Genomic DNA, 21,253 nt, shown 5'->3' with positions numbered 1-21,253 from the left:
CCCAGTAGGAGTTAGTTGTTGGCTTCCGTCCAGAAATAGAATTGTTCTAGTAACAGCTACTTCATATGATTGCCATTTATGAGTAGCATCTGCTTCGATCTGCTCCACCTACATACATAGATTTACTGTTCCTTCTAATTTTTTTTCTTTATAGTTTGTTTGTTCCAGAACAACTTTATCTTGTGTTTGTTCTTTGCTTGATTTATTTGTTTTTGTTGTGGTATTTTTTAATATATATATACTGCTAGTGAGAGTATACGTATTTCAGATCGTAGTTATCGCAATCTTCCCGGACATTCACTTCTTGTCTTGAACTTTAAAATTACTGTTATCCACTAAATATGTATGTTTTCTTTACTTAAAGAATTAATGAATTAATCAAATGAAATAAAGAACCTACATTATATATATATATATATATATATATATATATATATATATATATATATATATATATATATATATATAGGGTGTTTTAGGAGAAAGGGCAATACTTTGGGAAATGATAGTATGGGTGATTCTAAGTAAAACTCATATGAACGTGAGTCCTATTCTCCGCTTTGAGAGCTACAGGTTCCGAACTATTTTTGATTTTATTGTGCTTATTGCGCACCCCATAGTTACTGTACAGAGATGAGACACAGCTTATTTAAAAGGTGATGGAACTGCCTTTTCAACGGTATGAAACATATGACAGTGGTGTCCTTGGAAGGGAAGTTATTGAGGGGAAATTTAGGGATTAGTGTTGCCATCCAATTCCCATATATAATCTTAACGTTTCCAAATTTCCCTCAATAACTTCTCTTTCAAAGACACTGCTGTCGTATGTTACATACCGTTGAAAATGTTGTTCTATCTCCTTTGAAATGCGGCATGTCTCACTTCTGTAGAGTAACTACAGAGTGAGCAACAAGCAACGTAAGGACAAAAATCGTTGCTCTCAAAGCGTGGAAAATAGGAACCATTTTTGTTTTACCTACAATCACCCATATTACTATTTCTCCCTGAAATACCGTGTAATGTATATAGGCGCGGATCCAAGGGGGGCTTTACACTGGATAAAGCTGCAAACTATGGTTTAGCCCCTCCCTCGATCATATCCTGGATCCGCCACTGTATCTCTCTCTCTTCTCTCTCTCTCTCTCTCTCTCTCTCTCTCTCTCTCTCTCTCTCTCTATATATATATATATATATATATATATATATATATATATATATATATATATATATATATATATATATATATATATATATATATATATATATAAATATAAAATAGTAGTTACCAAATAATGTAATCATCTTAACAAGATGCAAATTACTTCATTAATACAGCTCTGAGCTACCTTTAGCCTGTAATAAAGTTTGTTGTGGAACTGAAACACATAAGTCATAAATAATTTCCAGACGAATAGTGAACCATTCTTCGTGCAGTGCAGCAAAAAGTTGCGCTGCGATCGTGGAGGAGAAAGTATGCACCGAACTCACTTGGTCTAAAACCGAACATTCAAAAAAGTAGATTTACAATTTGAATTCGGTTAAGAAACCCTTTTTCAATTATGAACCCGCACGGGTTCTACAGTAGACACTAACTCCATTGCTTAGCGAACTCGAAGTTTTATCGCCACAGATACAAAATATAACGTTTACAAATATTTTTAATACTTATACATAATAATAAGTGAAATATTTCAAAAAAGAACACAAATTTTTTATTGTGAGCTGACTAAATATTTTTTTTATTATCATAATTACTGTGGTTTCCACTTTAAGTAGATTCATAAATGGTTGACGTGGACGAGCGATGTTAGGGTGACGATCGCAAGATCTTGTCACGAATTCGAACCCTGTTAGGACATGGACGTTATGTATTGTCCTTTTACCATTAATTTTATCTTTCATTTCTTATTGTTTCCTTTTGGCTAATGGACAGAATCGTAGGTTATAAAACTAAAAGAATCCAATACAGTTAAACAGGATCCGCTTAATGCAGGTTTGTTACTTGTGACTTGTAAAGAACTTTAATCAATCATATTCTTTTTATTTCTGTCTGACTGAATACAAATATTATCCTGTATAAATTTTGTTATTCCAGTATTTTCTCTACCTGGCATTTATTTACAAACACACGTTCATAGCATGGAGTAAACATCATGAAACCCACAATACAACAAAGTAGTGTGGGTTGTCTAACTCGAAGGGTTTCTGGTATACTCTATACTTTTTGAACTTCCAGAACGTGCTATACTTTTTGAACTTCCAGAATGTGTGACATCCCACAACCTTCCCTCCGCGAAAATCGAAGGCGATTAGATTGGTGAAGACCAGTCTATGTATAAAATTTAGTAGCTCTAGGTGACTTCTTTCTAGGCGAAAATCTGATGACAGACACACTCATACATTCTCTCACAGGGACAACGCACACGTTCTTTTATTTACTAGTTTAGATTTATTTATTTTATATTTTATTTTATTTATTTTTTGAGTTTAACGTTCCACGTTATGCACCGACGTTAAGCGACTCGGTGATAATGAGATGGACAATCGTGGTGGAATGATGAAAGTGGGAGGAAACGGGAGAACCCAGAGAAACTCACGTACACGATGTTTGTGCACCACAAAGCCCACTTGGCGAGAGCTGGGATCGAAGCAGGGATCTCGAGCGCTAGACATTGTTAATCTGTTAGTTTCTTCTGTTTGTTTTTCCTTTATTATTCTTCTCTTTCCACAAAATCTATAAAAGTTATAAGCATTGTATTTTTACATAATTATGTGATGATTGATTTTTATAGTAATATTGTGTGGTGTAAATTTCAGGTATCAATTTTTTCTGCAAGTGAAACAGGACATTTTACAAGGCCGACTTCCAGTGCCCTTTGACTTAGCAGCCGAATTGGGATCTTATGTCGTCCAATGTAAGTACATATGTTAGATTCTTATTTCAAAAATCTACGCGTGTCTGTCTTTTAATTTTTTCTTCTAATTACGTATACATATGTATAATTTTTATAATGTATTAAACTATTCGAAAAAAAAAATGTTTGGCTTTAACAAACCAAACTTATTCCAACAGTTTGGTACAGTCCGCAGCAAAAAACCTGCAACATGAGCATGTAAGTTTATTTGAAACAATGCGTAACAACACAGGGAATCAACATAACGTCTAAGTGGCACGAATCACGCCAGGAGAAACTTCGGCCCCCTCCCCTGCACACTTATTTTGGAGCAAAAGACTTCATCATTTCACAATAAACTTACATGCTCATGTTGCAGGTTTTTTGCTGCGGACTGTACAAGATTGCATCTAAGTTTCTTCACGGTATAACCAATATATCATTTTAAGAAAACTTTTTGTTTTGTTTTTTGCGTAACGTTTAATTAGCGGAATACTTTGCGAAACGTTTAATTTGCCAAACATAACGTTAGCATAACATTTAGTTAGCTAAGAAACATTTAACTCCATTTCGAAATTTATATAATAAGTAAGGCATTCAATTTGTTAATATGTCCTTGAATATGACATCAAGTAAATTGTTTTATATTTACACGATGATATAAAATTTACACGATGATATAAAATTATTAGCAAAAGAATATGCCTAACATATACATCTTAACTTTGGAACGAATAAGCTAATTTTAAGATATCTATCTCAACTGTCTTTATTGGTTGAGACTCATAATTTGATCTTCGGCGAAGCTTGTAAAATTAACAGCTAAAACTATAGGCACAGAATATGAAAAAGGCAGAGAATATGAAAACTCTTCAATGAGTCGCGTTGGTATAACTGTACTAAGCAAAACGTTCAATAGAAGCGTTGTTTCCTCTTTGTACCTCTGTAATAATTCCTATATGGAAAATAGATTCACCACCAACATGAAGGGTTCAGAACATAGATAATGTGTTTGGATGTACTATCTTGCTATCTATCTTCCATAGAAATATAATTTGTCTTTCTTTTAGTGGACATCATATCTTTGCTGAAACCGACCACGTGCACCAAAAATAATTGTTACTGTTTTAACTACGGCTCAGAATATTTTTAAAGTTATATATTTTAATCCTTAAACGTGTTAAACGTCAATTTAGAAACGTTTACTCAACCAAGTAAACATTCAAATATTTTTAGTAAGGTACAAAATTCAATTAGGTTTACTAACACAAATTTTGGGTGTTTACTACGAAAACGATTAGCTTGTTAAACGTGTCGTAAAATGTTAGCTGAACACATGTATTGGAGACATTTATGGTATCTGAGGAAGAATGTTTTCCGTGACTCTCACTATTTCCAAAATGCAATAAGACTCAGGTATATGAAATTTCCTTTCATATCATATTTGCTTACTTTTTAAAATTTTACCGTATAAAGAGCTTGAATTAAACCCTCTTTCTTAGAAACATTAAAGAAAATACCTGTGCTATTTGTTATATGATGACTAATTATGATGCCAGAATTTATTTATACCACTTTTAAAGAGCCACTTTTAGTTTGTCGTTATTCTTCTTCATTTTCTTTTTTTTTTAATTCCTCTTAATCTGTGTTTCGACAACGTGTGACCTCATGCGTTCGTTCCCACTCTGTAAGTGTCTTATCTCTTCTATTCGTCTGCTCCATTTGTCTTTGTGAAGAAGCATTTGGCGATGCTGTTTGGGCGGGATCAAACGTGGTCAGGAGTAGTTACTTCTCTCTTTTCTCTTCTCTCTCTCTCTCTCTCTCTCTCTGTTTCGTGAGTCAGGAAGAATGAACCTGTTATTAATCAGGATTGCCAGGATAATCTTATTTACTTTAATCAAAATATGTGCCCATGTAATTTCTTTTATTTTTGAACTGCATAAGTTTTTCCTATGTCTTTAAAAATCATCATTTTGCCCAAAATAGAATTGAAATTGTGCTTTGTGTAGAACAAGACCAGGTGTTTTGACTCTACTGCAAAAAGTTATAGACTACAAGATTAGCTTTACGAGTATATACAATAAAGTTAAATGAAGAATGATTTTAACGTCTATCTTTAATAATAATAATAATAATAATAATAATAATAATAATAATAATAATAATAATAATAATAATAATAATAATAATAATAATAATAATGTGTGTGTCAGTCAGCTGTTCTCTCTAAGAACGCCTCGCCTGTACGCAACCAACATTACGTTTTGGTATTGCACACATATAACAACAGGGTATAAACACAGGGTAATGAATGGTTGTAGGGACATTCTTCTTCCTCTCATTTATCCAGGTGCACAATTAAGACCAGGCAACGATGGGTGCTTACAGCCAGTATGCAATAAAACTAAGAAGAGTAATGTTTATAACGTTTATATACAACAAAGCTAAAAGAAGAGTAGTGTTTCTAACGTCTATATACAACAAAGCTAAAAGAAGAGTAGTGTTTCTAACGTCTATATACAATAAAGTTAAAAGGAGAGTAGTGCCTCTAACGTCTATATACAACAAAGCTAAAAGAAGAGTAGTGTTTCTAACGTCTATATACAATAAAGCTAAAAGGAGAGTAGTGCTTCTAACGTCTATATACAACAAAGCTCAAAGGAGAGCAGTGTTTCTAACGTCTATATACAATAAAGCTAAAAGGAGAGTAGTGCTTCTAACGTCTATATACAACAAAGCTAAAAGGAGAGTAGTGCTTCTAACGTCTATATACAATAAAGCTAAAAGGAGAGTAGTGTTTTGACGTCTATATACAACAAAGCTTTTAAAAAGATAGTAATGTTTTAAAGGTTTAATTTATTAACTCTATGGCCAATGGAGCCCGGAAATTCAATACTGCATTCACGAAAGTTCTTCATTGATTTCTGTTCTTGGCCAACTGGATCTAGTTTCTACTTTGGATTCCTATTTCTGAGAGATCCTTCTTATTATTGTCTTCCCATCTGTGCCTAGGTCTTCCTAATGGTCGTTTTCCGATGGGGTTTCCAGTTAAAATTTTAAAAGCGTTTCTACTTTTTCCATTCTGGCTATATGACCTGTCCGCCCTAGCCTCCTAAGTAAACAGATAAATTATGCAGTTCCTTGTTATGATGTTTCCATTATACCTTATTCCTGCTCCTCTTGCGTCGGAATATTCGCCTTAGGATTTTATTTTCAAAGGCTTTGACGTCTATATACAACATTTATATAAAATAATTTATAATTCACACGTGTCGGTTTGTATCTTTTCAAAAAAGACGTTTAACACTTTAATTCATATTCAACAATCTTACTGTTATGATTGGCTAATAACGCCTGGGAATTAATGACACTACATTATTCGAAGGAATTTAATTTTCATGTTAAATAACATACTTTTAAACAATGAATTAAGATGATCTCACCTATGAAATGGGGATCACAGTCACCTCATCCTAATTTCATGGACTTTTGACACTTAAGAAATTTTGAAATCTAATGGTAATGCGGGATCTTAATTATTTTCGAATTAGGGTATCACAACAGTTGCGCTATATCTTCACATGTTGCAGAGAATTCAAAGAATAATAATGAACGTTTGAGAATGATGGCAGACTTATACAACAAATATTGCATTAAGGTAATACATTGTTTCGGAATGTTTAATTGTGACAATGTAAATTGGAAATTTATCAAATAAATAATCATAAACTGAATCTAGTTTCTACTTTGGATTGACAAAGTTAGGCCAAAGTAATTTAATATTAATACAGTAATATGGTATGAACAGCATAATTTATATATAACCATACAGTTTTAACTATAGTGAAACTATTTTTCAGTAAGAGCCTATCTTATGTACGAGTATGTTTATCTCTACTATAGCACAGATAACATTTACGTGTATATTTTCAGAGACATGTTTGGAATCTTTCGGAACATCGTAGTAACTGATACATTGCTGCATGTGTAGTTGTTTCTTTCCTGCTTTCTTTTTTCTTTCTTCTTGTAATGCAAATATATTGTAAGAGGACATCATAGTTTAGAGTTACTTAGTGGAAACAGGTATGGAATGGAAAGATCAGTGATATGTGTAAAGTGTCTCTTGAAGTCTTACAACATGACTGAAAGACAATCTATGTGTGTGTTATGTATATGGTGTGTGCAGAATGGAAAGGAATGTGTTCAGTGAATAACACATTCAAAGATGTCTTCATCAACTACAGAAGACAAACGATGTCCCTTTCTTCGACATTGGACATGAGTTGTCCTTGGAAACTACAGGTATCCTCTAGAGATGTTGATGATGGTAAAAACCTTAATGTGTCAAATGAACATATACATTAACATATAGAACCTATAAACGAATAGACAGTATCCATGCTTCAAGGATTTAGCCTATTAACATAAAAACATAGTTCCACCTATCAGCCTAATTAGCGTATGAAACACTGTACGTTATTTCAGGATTAGTTTATCCTATTTAGACAGAACATTAGCACAGGCTAAATATTAGTGTTGGGTTTTTTTAGCACTAATTTCAGGATAAACAGTAGTAGAATTTTAAAAATTCCATGTGCTAATAAATTTGAAAAATTCCATATCCAAATATCCTAAATATTCAACCAAATAATTGTTACACAAATGTCATCATATAACGAACAAATGGTTGAATAACATGAATTTTTCGAACAAATTAAGTGTTATAGTTAATTTTTCGTCTGACAAGTAAACGAATAATTGAGTCGACCAGTTCCAAAAAGTCTGTTGTCCATTTATATCAAATCCCAGAAAACCGACAAAAAGTGTAGGATCGATGCGTTTTGTAGGTCTGGAAATATTGGAGGATATTCAAGTTTTTCACGTGAACACATTGAAATATTCCCAGTTCTACATCCTACACTTTTTTCTAAGTTTTGTGGGATTTTTGAGTTTTACGTCCCATGTCAGGGAGACGGTAATGATGAGAAATGAATTATTTAGTGGAACGAAGAAAGTGGAAGGAAACGGGAGAACTCCGAGGAAAGGTTACAAAGTTCACTTGGCGGGAGCCAGGTTCGAACCCGAGACCCCATGGACCAGAGGTGAACGCTCTACCACTCAGCCACCGTGGCCCCGACTCAATTAATGTGTAAATGAATAATTTGTTGAAGTTGCTGACAGCTCTAGTACATACAGTATTCTTTTTACATAAATATGTATCCTATCCTAGGTGCAGTGATACGTTAATCTAAAGAATTAGGAAAATATTTCACACAAACGCGTCCGATCTAAACATACACATCTGTTAATACACAAATCAGACTTGTACTGTATCAAAGATGCACTTCAAATGTGTCAAAATCATCATAAAAGGAGTACATTAAAAATCGATTTCATTAATTCCACATTCAAGAAGTGTATTAATAAATTGACGTAAAGATATGATAACTTTACAGAATATAACGCAACTGGGAACAACTTATGGATTGCCTGTCCCTTCTACGACTTTCTTAAGACCCAGAGAAGAGTTATGGGTGAAGTTACAGTTTTTAAAATTCTTCATTTTATTGCTGGAATGACAATATCGTAGAAAACTATTACTTTCGGTTGAGTCGTTTTACTTTATTTGTGTAAAGGAAAAGTACTAACATGCTACCAAGTGAAATTAAGCATTAATTACCATTTCTATTTTGAATCAATCTCTTGCTTCGTAAATAAGTATTTACATACAGAGTGTCACATACATATATAGTCGTATATATAAAGAGTACTGTAGAAAGAGGAGGAAGGCCCTCTAGAGACTTCATATTTGTATTAGTAGACAGATGCTTTGACGGAAACGAACGTTCAAGCTCATTTACAGAACAAACTAAAGTATAGTAAACCATTCTAACAAAGTTTCATTCCAGCATTTACGAACTTAACAAAAATCGTTTAAACATTTCATTAAAAAAAGAAAAAATCGCGTGTATGACGTACGAGTTACTTTCATGCTTTTCTGTATGTTAAAAAAAAGCTATATATATATATATATATATATATATATATATATATATATATATATATATATATATATATATTCTTTTTTATGTATTTAAAATAACTTCAGAAGTCGGCATCGTGCGTTGATGGTTTGGCTTTTTTTGGTTTTAACCAACTTGTATGTGTATTTTAGCTTTCGGAGTTCCGTGAAAACGTAAAGTAGTTTGAGGGCGAGCTACTTGTAGTAAAACAGAGAAAAGCAAAGTCGCCTGTCTCCCCCTTAGGGAAAACCAAATGGAAAGAGAGTATAAATGCTATCTCCGTAGAAGTTGTCTCCAAAAAAGCACAGGTTGTGTCAGGTAAATGGTATGTTGTGGCATGCATGCCATCCAATGCCACTGGCGGCAGATTACACATACAAGTTCCTACAATTTGATATTAGTATGTTATTACATATGTATTTATGTATACGCAGAATATGTGAATGACCTGCTGTTCTTCGTGGTGATCTTCGGTCAATTTTTCTTTTGTGCTTCTTTGTTTCTTAAGGGGGAGAAAAAAGCAAGTAGTGTCATAGACCTAATAATAGATCCTTAAGGGTAGTAGCAGTCAGTGATACCATCCTGAAATTATAATGCAATTCGCACAAAGATCGGACTTCATATAACTGTTGTTGAATTAAGCTTTTCAGGTATGGGCGGCAATTTTACATACAATACTGGTTCTCAAAATGTCTTGAGATACGGTGTACTTTTAAGGAAAGAAATTCTTCAGAAGTCTGGAACACTAAATTTACTGAACATAATTAACAAAATTTTACTACTTTTCCCATTTTCTTCTCGAAGCACTTGTAGTTGCTCTGAAAGAACTGTTCGGAGAAAACAGGAAAATTACTCTTGTATGATACCTGTAATTCTGAAAATAGTTAAAGTTATCCAGATACATTGCCGAAAAAGTATTCCAAATTTCTGATTTAAAAAGCCGGTGTAAAATATTCTGTAATTATTTATCTGCTGTAAGCTGTGCGTAGTTATGATGTGCAATAAGAATACTGCTAGTTCTTTTACATCTGCTGGTTTTGTTAGTCGACTTCCAGTGTGTCTTGCGATTGTCACAATGAATAAGAATATTGAGCAAAGAGTTTGGATGAAATTTTGTGTTACCAACGAAATCTCATGTGCTGAATCGTTGGAAATGTTGGAAAAGGCCTATGGTGAATCAGTTAGTCTATCCAAAACCCAAGCATAGGACTGGTACAGTCCGCAGCAAAAAACCTACAATATGAGCATGTAAGTTTATTGTGAAACGACAAAGTCTTTTCCTCCAAAATAAGTGTGCAGGGGAGGACATCGAGGTTTCTTCTGGCGTGATTTGTGCCACTTAAGCGTTATGTTGATTCCCTACGCTGTTAGGTGTAGTTTCACAATAAACCAAACTTACATGCTCATGTTGCAGGTTTTTTGCTGCGGACTGTACAAACCATTCAAAGAAGCCCGAAAAGTGGGTGAAGATTCATCTCGTTCCGATCAGCCTTCAACATCTTCGATCGAAGAAAACATCGACAAAGTGAAAGAATCAGTTTGATTCAGTTAACTCTTTCGGAAAGCATTTTGACTCATTTGGAAAATCGTCATGCAAGTGTAAGAGAGATGGCCCTGGGCCCTCAACATTTCAAACCGTCCGTACCATTCTTGTGGATGATTGGGGCATGATGTACATCGCCGTTCCACTTGTTTCAAAAAAGTTGGATTTCTACTAAAAGAACATTGGAAATAAGTTGCTAAAGACATGCTCGATCCCACCCTACATTTATAAAACACATTATTGGAGAAAGTGAGACATTAATGAACGCTCAAAACGGGGTATAGAGGACATGGTCGGGAACAGAATTTTTCACTCCAGGGCTGTGTTTGAGTTGTTAGGAGGTAAACATACTAAAAGTCCCCGGACCTACGAGGTGAGTGGGGGGCAGGAGGGGTGGGGAAAGTTACTTTTTCCATGTTTTCGCTTATATCTCGAAAACGGTGCGTCGTAGCGTAAAAGATTGTATGTTCAAAACGAAATCTGAGAAAATTTCCTTTGTTTCTATTCCTTTTTTCCTATTCCTAATAGTTTTCGAGATATCCGCTTGCGAAAATTGCAAGTTTTCAAAAATCGCTTTTTTCCTCTCACTTATATAGATAAACTTTGCCTTCTAACACTTCATCCCTTAACTTCAGCCAAGTCCTCAGGGGAAAAAATATAGAACTCTAAATTTTCTTTGAAGTGAGTCATTTAATCTTGGCTATTCATTGAAACTACATCGTCTTCCTCATACGAAAATTTTGTTGTTTTGGTTCTCTTGGGACGGGAAAGTCCGGCGACTGGCTCAGGAGGTGGTTCATATTGCTCATCTTCATCTATATTTTCTTCCACCTCAGGTTCCATATATTCCAGGGATTCTGTCTCTTCAGGGATTGGTAAGGATTCTATCTCTTCAGCGTCGTCTTCCTCATTGTCCAACGCGGAGACGCCATTGGAACAATTTCCCAGGCAGTATTGATATAAAAGAACGATTCCTTGAGGCTCTTCTGCATCCACATTTGCCACTTCAATCTTTGGTGCACCAGCAGAAAATCCTCTTCAAAAGTTTGTCTGGTGCTAAAAGGTCTTTTGTCTGCACAGGGGTGAGCTGGTTGTCTGTCTTGCGCACCCAACCCCACAGTTCAGGTGGTAGCTCGTTTGTTAAACAGTGCTGGACCTTGTGATACGTTCTGAAGGAATGCTTCTTGACTGCCTCCTCAGTTGGTGTGAGAGAAGAGATATTAGGTTTGATGTTTCCTACAAACTTGACAAATGACTGATGTCGGTAGAGATTAAGAGATCTCTCCGTTCTTGGAACTTCAAACCACATTTGCGACCAGCTTCCTCAACTTCAGCTTGTGATGAGAAAGATCTCGAGAAGACTTCAGCTGTGCTTTGCGAATGTCTGGGTGTTTCTGGTAAAGTTTGATGAAACCAACTTTACTTTTCCGAAATACTGCACACGTTATGTTACAGCCTGTAAAGGCATGCAGGAACAAAATGTTCTTTAGTCCTGACTGCTGTATCTGTTGAGTGGAATATACGCTGGTCTTGACTTTCCCTCTGCCAGGTTTCAGAAACAAAATATCTCGGTTAGCTGGAATTTTTGCCATTAGGAGAACTGCCAAGTCAACGTTTTAGCCAATGACAGCGTCACTAGTTGTTTTTTATTCTTCCATGGCTATTGTAAAAATCAACACGTCAACATCGTCTGATACTTGAAGAGTCTCAATCTTATTGTCATGAGCAGATATCTCGAAAACTATTAGGAATAGGAAAAAAAGGAATAGAAGCAATCTTGTAGGAAATTTTCTCAGCTTTCTTTTGGAACATAAAAATCTTTTTAGCTACGACGCACAATTTTCGAGATATAAGCGAAAACACGAAAGAAGTTACCTTCCCCCGCCCCTCCTGTCCCCCGCTCACCTCGTAGGCCCGGGGATTTTTAGTATGTTTACCTCCTAACTATTCCAAACATAGCCCTGAAGTCAAAAAAATTTTTTCCTTACCATGTTCATTGACTGGACTGCATAGATTTACGAGTTTGACATGAAAACAAGTCAGCAGGCTATAAATGAACAAAAAAAAAAAAAAAAGCTTCAAAATCAAGGTTTTTCGATTACCGTGGTGTTGTGTATTCAAAATTCCTGCCAGAGGAACAAACACTCGACGAAGAGTACTACTTGAGCGTCGTAAGGCGTCTACGTAAAATATCCATCGCAAAAGACTCAAACTATGGAAGAACAATTCATGAATTGTGCATCACGAGAACGCACGACCACACACAGAGAGAAGACACCGAACGAGAAGGCGGAACGGGTTACGGTGGCACAATAGCAGAGCGCTCACATTTGGTGTGAGGGGCTCTTGGTTCGATATCAGGCCATATGAGTTTGTGAAGGACAACATTGTCTCATCGGTTTTCTGGAGGTTCTCCCGTTTCTTTCCAAATTTTCATTCTACCATTTCTTTCATAATCATTCGCTTTCATTAATTACCCGTCTCTTTTAGCCTTTCTAGTATAACCATAAGACGAAACTAAAATGTTTCAATTAAAACACAAATTCTGATCAAAGCATATATTAACTAATAAATAATAGCGTTACAGTTTCGGCAAATTAACTTTGCCATTATAATGTGTCTTATGAAGGCAAAGTTATTTTGCCGAAACTGTAACGCTATTATTTATTAGTTGATATATGCTTTGGTCAGAATTTGTCGTTTAATTTATACAAGAAGTTCCAAAGCTAGAATGAGTGGTATTCAGATAAAATGTTTCATTACTTTTTGGTAATGACAATCTTTAATGACTGCATTAACGAGAATTTTATTATCTTTATTTTTTGGGGAAATCCCTTAAATGTCTAGATACAATTTCGAAATTAATATAATTAATGGTGCTTGCTAATCAATACTAATCAAAAATCAAACTACCTAGGCACATTGTTTTAAAATTAATTGCATCCACATATCATTTTTCTAAAAAAAATTTAAAAAATAATTGGATTTCCCTTAACATAAATAATACTTGTCTACAATTAAAACACTGACACAAATACATATAATTTGAAATTGGACCACTTAATTCTTGAAACAACATATTCTGCGTACGTCGTTCCGTTGCTTGCACTACAAAATAAGTAAATAAACATAGAATAAGATTATTAGATCTTAAGCTGTAGTTGACAAACCTGAAATTCATTCTTTCTTGCATTTGTGAACAAAAAAGAATTGGCAACACTCGTAAACAACCCAACCAACCAATACATGATAAAAATGTAACTTCGTAAGTTGTTGTTAATACATACAAACGTATGTGCGTGTATGGTGATTGAAAAAAAAAATGACAGAGGATGAGTCTTGTTCCCATGAGAAAACGTTCTCTGGGTGTGGCACTCCTCCACCCAGGAGCCTTCTCTGTGTTTGGCCCGTAGAGTAAAACAGCGAAAAAGACCCTCTCTGATTTTTTTTTTTTAATTCTTTCTCTTCTGCCACATCGGCATTCCTACCCGACGTCATGCGTGTTGCCGTCTTGCATTCCCTTCTGTTCTCGTGCAACCCGAAAACATTCCAATCTCCAATTACTGGCAATTGCCGCCGTTCAGCCCGTCTTTCGCCTTTCTTTTACTTTTTTAATTCAATCTCTTCTTACTATCCCGTGCTCCACGCCCAAATACTACGCCTCTTCTCTACCTATCCCCCCTTACCCCGGGTGTCTCATTGCCAGCATAGCTTTCAAACTAAAGAATAAAGAATTTATTATTCTCAAAGGGAAATTTTTGCGACATTTTTTTCTCTTAATTTTTAAAAGTTAAAAGCGAGGAAACGAACTAAAATTTACTTTTTGGTTTCCCCTGGCAATACAAAGATAATGTTTTTTCTTTTTCTTTTTTTTTTTAAATTTACGATCATTGACATTGAATTTGAATTAAGTATTGCTCTTAAAAGATTTCTTCCAATAAAACGCGTTCATAAAATTTAACGGAACTTCTCCCTCGAGACAGGCGAATCCACTCGTTTTATGTTAAAGTAGTCACGGTATGTTATCTTTGTTGAGGGCACCAAAGTTGAATATGATATACTATTTAATAATTTGCAGTTTGTCTACTAATTTGGGAGTCTTTAAAACTTAAAATTATCTGAATTGTACTTGTATAGTAAGAAGAAACTTCGAGTTTAACTTTTTTTTTTTTTTTAAGCCTCCGCGTGCAACAATTAGGGTTCACAGATGTCCCGATTTAGACGGGATTAACTAGCAATACTACGTCTTGTTTCGAAGGAATCTTTTTGTTCAGCAGAATAACTAAAATCCAGGATACAAAAATAAATAAGTAAATAAATAAATAAATAAAATGCAAGTTTGGAACTATCGGAATCACAAATCTCATGAAAAATACCAATTTAAAAGCTCAGCTAGGTGACAACGACTGATCATTCCAGCAGCAGAGGCTACGTTTTAAGTATCTCCAGCACTCTTAATTTCCCTTTTTTCATACACTATATAATTTTGAACTAGAGGGAAAATAAATATCCACTCCTGTTTTGGCTTAGTGGTCTCGTCTACCTGTTAAGAAGTGGGTTAGAACCTACACATGGACAGACCACTCATGCAAGGCAATGTTTAGTTAGGAACTCCGATATATATATATATATATATATATATATATATATATATATATATATATATATATATATATATATATATATATATAGAGAGAGAGAGAGAGAGAGAGAGAGAGAGAGAGAAAAGACAAACCTGCGAGAACACATTCTCTCTTTTCAGCATGCTATGTTTGTAATTATAGACGCGAATAAAGACAATTATATGATAGGCTCCAGAGGTCGATTTGGCCCTCATTCAACTCTAAATTTACATGCGATAAAGTTGATCTTATGATACTTGATCTTACCATAAGTTCAGTAGCGGGAAGTGAGGGATGTCACATCAGTAAAAAAGAAAAAAATACAGCTTTATGGCTACAAGCTGAGGGAAGAAAATTTACCCAGTGTCAAGAGTTAGGTAAGTTTTCTTCTCTTAATTTGTGGCCATAAAAGTGTAATTTTTACCTACGTGACATCCCTCACTAGCTGCTACTGTGTACACTGAATATCAACAAACTCTTTGGTTTATCAAGTTGTGGATTCGCGTCTAATAAACTGTGTGATTCACATATCTAGTCATGACAACACTACTACTGAAAGTTATAATTACCTAAAACTTTCTCTGAATTATTCTCCCAAATGCAAGAAAATGCCAACCTACCAGTTTTAGTTTAACAAACATCCCACAATTATGCATTGTAGGTTAAAGAAGTAGTAGTGGGAAGAGAAGTGGAGTGAGAAAGAACGGTAGAAAAAGTTGGGGGATATGGAAGAAAGAAGAAAAAAACAGATACGAAACTCTCACGGACAGCACAAATTCACATGGTTTGGGGTAGGACATAAAGGTTTCTCTCTATGAAGGAACATTCTACTGCTAAGCCATCATGTCCCGCTTCCTCTTCTAATAAGTTTCATCAAACTGGTTCCTGGTTCCAAAGATAATCGTGGACATTACCACATACCAGGTTCGGATTAGAGCTTAGGCTGAAAAGGCTGGAGCCTGGAACGGCATATTTGGCTTCCTCTACCCCTCCTTGTATATTAAGAATAAATTAATTTATTGTACTTGAAATTTTCTGTGTGGGCGTTTTATACGTATTGCAGATTACAATATGCATTTACTTTTTACATACTGTCGACGATAATTTCATTATTGTAGTTTACAAAAGAACTGCATTTTATTCAGGGACGGAGGAAAGGGTATGCAGTTCCAGAAGTATAGCCCACGGCGCAAAGTGTGTTAATTTGAGCCAGATGCATACATATATACAAGTCGAACCAGTGGCGTATTTAAGGGGGCTTCCGGGCTTTAAGCTCCCGAAATTTCATTTACTATTTTCAAGTAAATGAAATATCTTGCAAAATTTTCCCATTTCCAGGAATGAAGTTAATAAAGCCCCTCCCGAAACAAAGTCGTAAATACGCCACTGGGTCGAACAAAGAACAAATATTAAGAATGTTAAAAACGAATTGAGCGGACCATAGCCTCGGGTCAAACTGTTTATCTTAGAAATATTGTAGGTGCAAGACTAGAATTCTAGAATTATTATTATTATTATTATTATTATTATTATTATTATTATTATTATTATTATTATTATTATTATTATTATTATTATTATTATTATTATTATTATTAGAGTCCGTAATACTAAAACCCGCGAATGGCTGTGGCCGACCAGATAGCTCGTATTCAATTGAGTGATCCATATTTAGTCCCTGTTATTATTCATAACTTTTTAGACAGTGATTCGTATTGCCTAATATAACTAGCTTTTCCAATTAACCTCGCATCATTGGGTCGGCTCCGAAAAGCGTTACGTCTTCACCGGGTACGAAAGTTATTTACCCAGACAAGATCAGTGAGTAGCACACACGGCATATGTTAATGCGTGTGTGTCATCATATCCAGGAACCAAATTACAAGTTCCATTGTTATCGACACTACAGTGATGACTGAGCTTTATCAGCATATTGTGGAAAAGTTTGCCTTATTGTCTTACAGAATCCTGAGGAAAAATGGTTGTGGTTTCAATAGGACATAGCCATCTATCATACTACGGCTGCAACTATGGATATTAAAAAACAAAACAAAAAAAAACTTTTTTTAAGAACAGAATAATCTCAAACGTACTGGGATCTCCAAAATTTCCTGATCTTATCACTTGCAGACTTTTTTTTTCATTGGAATTTTTTCAAGAAGGTCATCTACCGTGACAAATAGAGAAATGTGAACCACTTGAACAGAAACAATGTCTATTCTATTTGCTGGAAACATTCCCGTCGTTCTGCGAAAGGTGCTTTTTAACAATATAAGCGAGGTCGACTCAATTTCCAGCATTTTGTATAAGATTTTATACTATGTAAGTATTCTTATAAAACTGTATTCTCTGAAGGCGGGTTGGTGTGCTGACTTTTGGATCACCCTGTACATATAATTTTAGTGATACCTAACAAATGAATTGCGTGTATCTGACTACTTCACGAAAAAAAAACTGAAGGCCTACGAAGAAAATCTTCTCCCGTCGTCTCGCATTCATAAAGAAGCAAGTATGTTAATAATTGTTGTTTAGAGTTCGCCTCCTTTCATTCATTGGAAATTAAAAAAGAAAAAAAGAACAGATAAATACTAGGAGTACGTTTGTTGCTTTGAATATTTTGTGTCCTTTTCCCACGATTCCACCAGATTAGAAGGAACGAAAAAAGTAGCCCGTGAAGTGGAATAGACGAAGAAGAAAAAATACAAAAGGAAATAAAGCAAATCAATGGAATGCTACGGTGATCCTAGAATTAAGAATCGAAAATTAGTTTGCACAGACGTAATAATTCTCCCTGGCTCGTGTGTGCGTGTGCATGTAAGCGCAGCTCACAACAAAACAAAAAAGAGAAATCCTGTCTCTTCTCGACTATTCAGGGTTGCCATTTGCTGTAATTTTTACCAGTGAGAGGAATACTACTGAAAGATTGTAAAGGAAAAATAAAAGACACAATACTTTTCAAACTGTCATTTCTTATGTATAATAATAATAATAGGATTAAATTGAGGTCCACCTCAACCTCACATCTTTCACAGTTAGAATTTATATGAAGACCCAATAGTTGAATGTGGTTGGTCGGTTTATCGTCCCTTTCCAGCACCGAGAATGTATGAGACGTGGATTTACATGTAGAAGTGGAATACAAAGTATGTAATGCATTCTACCGAGACCCTGTGCACCAAGGGCACGCAAACTAGCAACTAGACCAGCGTGGAAGGCAAGGAGTGGAACTGGTTTTGGGACTAAGAGGGATAGAATTTGAGGTTAACTGAAGCTCAGAGATGACTCACTGTGTTCAAGCATGTAAGTTTTTACTCGCGGTGATCTGTCGAAGCTGTAAAGAGAAACTATTGGTAATATATAGGTGAGAAGACACTAGTACAGTACAGTAAGCACTATTGTGTTTCACATACATAACAAAGTGCTCGCGCGTTTTTCGTGACATTTAGTGGAGTCTTTCTATTCTGATTGTCAAGAACACATTTTCCACAGTATTTCACAGTTGTTTGTGGTGTAACGACGCGCAGATCCTATCTCGCAAAGAATTATTCAGTTGGTAATATCGGGATTTCTTTGTGGTTATAAGATCAGACTCGGTGGCTTCAAACTATCGACATAATGCTAACAAAGTGTGCTGGCGTTCTATGCTGTTGCAGTGGTATTCGTTCCTCAAGACCTTTCTCATGTAGCTGTCGTATAGACTACACACCCGCCGGCTTTTCAATCATCATCAAAGAAACTTTTTACGAATTGTTGGTTAGATCGAGTTCAGGATCCGTTTTCAATACAGAGGCAATATGAAACCTCGTGATAATCAATTTCAAGGTTCTCCCACTGAAATCGAACCCTGGATCACGTGCACCAACAGTTGGGAGGGCTAACCTCTATAGAAAGGAGAAAATGACTCTCATAAACTGCATTCCTAATTCTTCGAACTTTTCAGTCAATTTTCGTGAAATAGAAATCTTTTGAGCGAAAGGACCATATAAGTATATGCCCAACATTTATAAATAAGAAACCATGTTCGTAGAACCGTAGGAAATGAAAAAACAAATATATTTAAGTTTGCTTACCCCAGTCAGTGTTTCATTGTCTTCAAGGATAAAAGTACTTCTGCCCGCCTTGGGTGTGCATATTTATAGATAAGCGTCAACCCTGTATATCTGTATTACGTATCTACTCTATGTACGTATATTTATAGATTGCAATCCACTTAACTTTCTCGTGAACACCGTGTCCTGACGTTTAATATCCTGCAGAAGAATACGGAAGAAAGGTTGATACTAATCTGTTGATTGGTAATGCCAACTTTCTTCCCAGATGCAGCCCCTAAAGTGGAGGTAGAAACCCTTGTTAGTAATCAAAGAAGATTTCCTCGAAGCAAGAGTCTTGTCTTCGATACCCGGTGGTGGCTAATGTGGTACGGATTTCATATTGTCCTGTAGGTGCTCCTCATATATAACGTTGATTCTGAAGAGGGAAGTTACACGAAAAACCAAAAAAAGAAAGAAAGTAAGTCAGGAAATACAAATACTATTTTGCTTTGATCTCAGCTTTCATTCGAAATTGCCTCTCTATAGAAGATTGCTGGACTGTTTTTTTTTTTTTTTTTTTTTAATGTCGCTTTCAGTATCGAGGCCATATGAGACATGAACTTACAGCTTCATGTAAGATTTGAACCACATGCTCCCACCGGAAATCGAAACTGAGTCTCACGCGTTGAAAGTGTATATGCTAACCATATAGCCATAAGGAGTCTCTCTCTCTCTGAAAGAAGGGGAACAAATCTCGTTAGCATACAAGAAAAGAGGACCATGTTTTCATTATCTGACCTCTAATATCTGTGGTTCAATTCTTAGTCACAGCGATTTCCATTCTTTCGTCTGCTCTTTTTCGAGAAAAAAAAAGAACTACGTTAATTACACTACAACAAGAATTAATTAACTTTTCACTGTGGCTGCTCTTAGTTTTTGAGGAAGAAAAAATACTTTAATTTCATGAATGTTTTTGTATTAATGTTTTTGCAAATATCGTGAAAATTGTCTGAAATTTCCCTTAACATAATTCCCTGTATATTAGATAATCCTACTCAACTGAGCAGTAGAACTGGTTGCATATGAAGCAGGCATACATCGTACAAGAAGGCCATCTAAGAAAGGCCTTTTACGCTTCAACATCTGAAAGTGGTATGGGTTTTCGCCCGTTCTAGTGTGACTCTTCTGTGAGGTGGAAGAAAAAAAACTCCTCCTCGTTCCCGTCTTTCTTCTATTACTACAACCATCAATAATAATAATAATAATCGTGTGTTATTTGGAAGTAGCTCATTCATTTTATGGCTTCAGAAACTTGGGGATTCATCGCTACAGAAACAAATGAATGCCATTGGTTCTTATTTTGTGCCAACCCCTTCTGGAGGGTCATGTTTTATATAATCTTCCTATTTTCTTCAATGCTTCCCGAAGGATCCTTTTATGTATAAGACTTCCCAAATAGATCTCCAAACATCATGCGCAGGCACTTATCTCTAGTGTGAGTAGTCCTTTGTTTTGATTCCAGACCAAGAGGGCTTATGGTGGACAGCATCATGTTCGTTGGTTTTTGTTTGAGTTTTCACACGCATTTCCTCATGCAGTCCCATTCCACTAATTTGTTCATAATCATTTACTTTTATTATGTCCGTGAGACTTTACAATTAAAGGTTTAAACCGCACGTATATTTCCTTTTACAAGTAACATATTCCACTCGTCTTAGATGTATCACTCTAATAACGCATATACAGTATCATGTGCTGATCGTTACATATTGTGAAGTTGGGCGCATTATATTTTTCCATTTACTCGTTTTGTTCGTGTCTTTGTTTGCTTATTTCTATCCGACTGCAATGTTTGAGTCATCCTAACGAAAAGTTACATTTATGTGTTTATATGTATAAACATGTTAAACTACTGAGAATAAGATAGTCCACCCAGGTTATGTCAAAAGATTAACAGGCATCATCTTTGCAAAATATGTATTGACTTCTAATAATAGTGTTCCGAAATTAGTGTTTAAGTTCTGAAAGAATATTGTTATGTGTATAGTATGTAGGTCATTATAACCTTTAGTATACGTATACACTTATATTGCTATATTTACAACAACATAAATTACATACTTCTTGAAGTAAAATAAAA

At 35.2% G+C, this 21,253-nt stretch overlaps 1 protein-coding gene across 4 annotated transcripts in view; it reads left to right on the top strand.

The window, feature by feature from the left end:
* The window catches only part of LOC145678346 (band 4.1-like protein 4), a 482,682-nt gene that overhangs the window by 314,464 nt on the left and 146,965 nt on the right, over positions 1–21,253 (top strand). For all 4 annotated transcript variants that reach the window (XM_081748385.1, XM_081748387.1, XM_081748386.1 and 1 more), the window contains exon 6: positions 2,818–2,915. In XM_081748385.1, the coding sequence (XP_081604511.1) occupies positions 2,818–2,915 (98 nt within the window). The remainder of the gene's footprint in view (positions 1–2,817; positions 2,916–21,253) is intronic.

This window comes from Thermobia domestica, chromosome 2, assembly GCF_964235325.1.
Source record: "Thermobia domestica chromosome 2, izTheDome1.hap1.1, whole genome shotgun sequence".
NCBI classification, from domain to species: domain Eukaryota; kingdom Metazoa; phylum Arthropoda; class Insecta; order Zygentoma; family Lepismatidae; genus Thermobia; species Thermobia domestica.
Note: the sequence above shows the minus strand (reverse complement) of the source record. Positions and strands in the feature narration are given on the sequence as shown.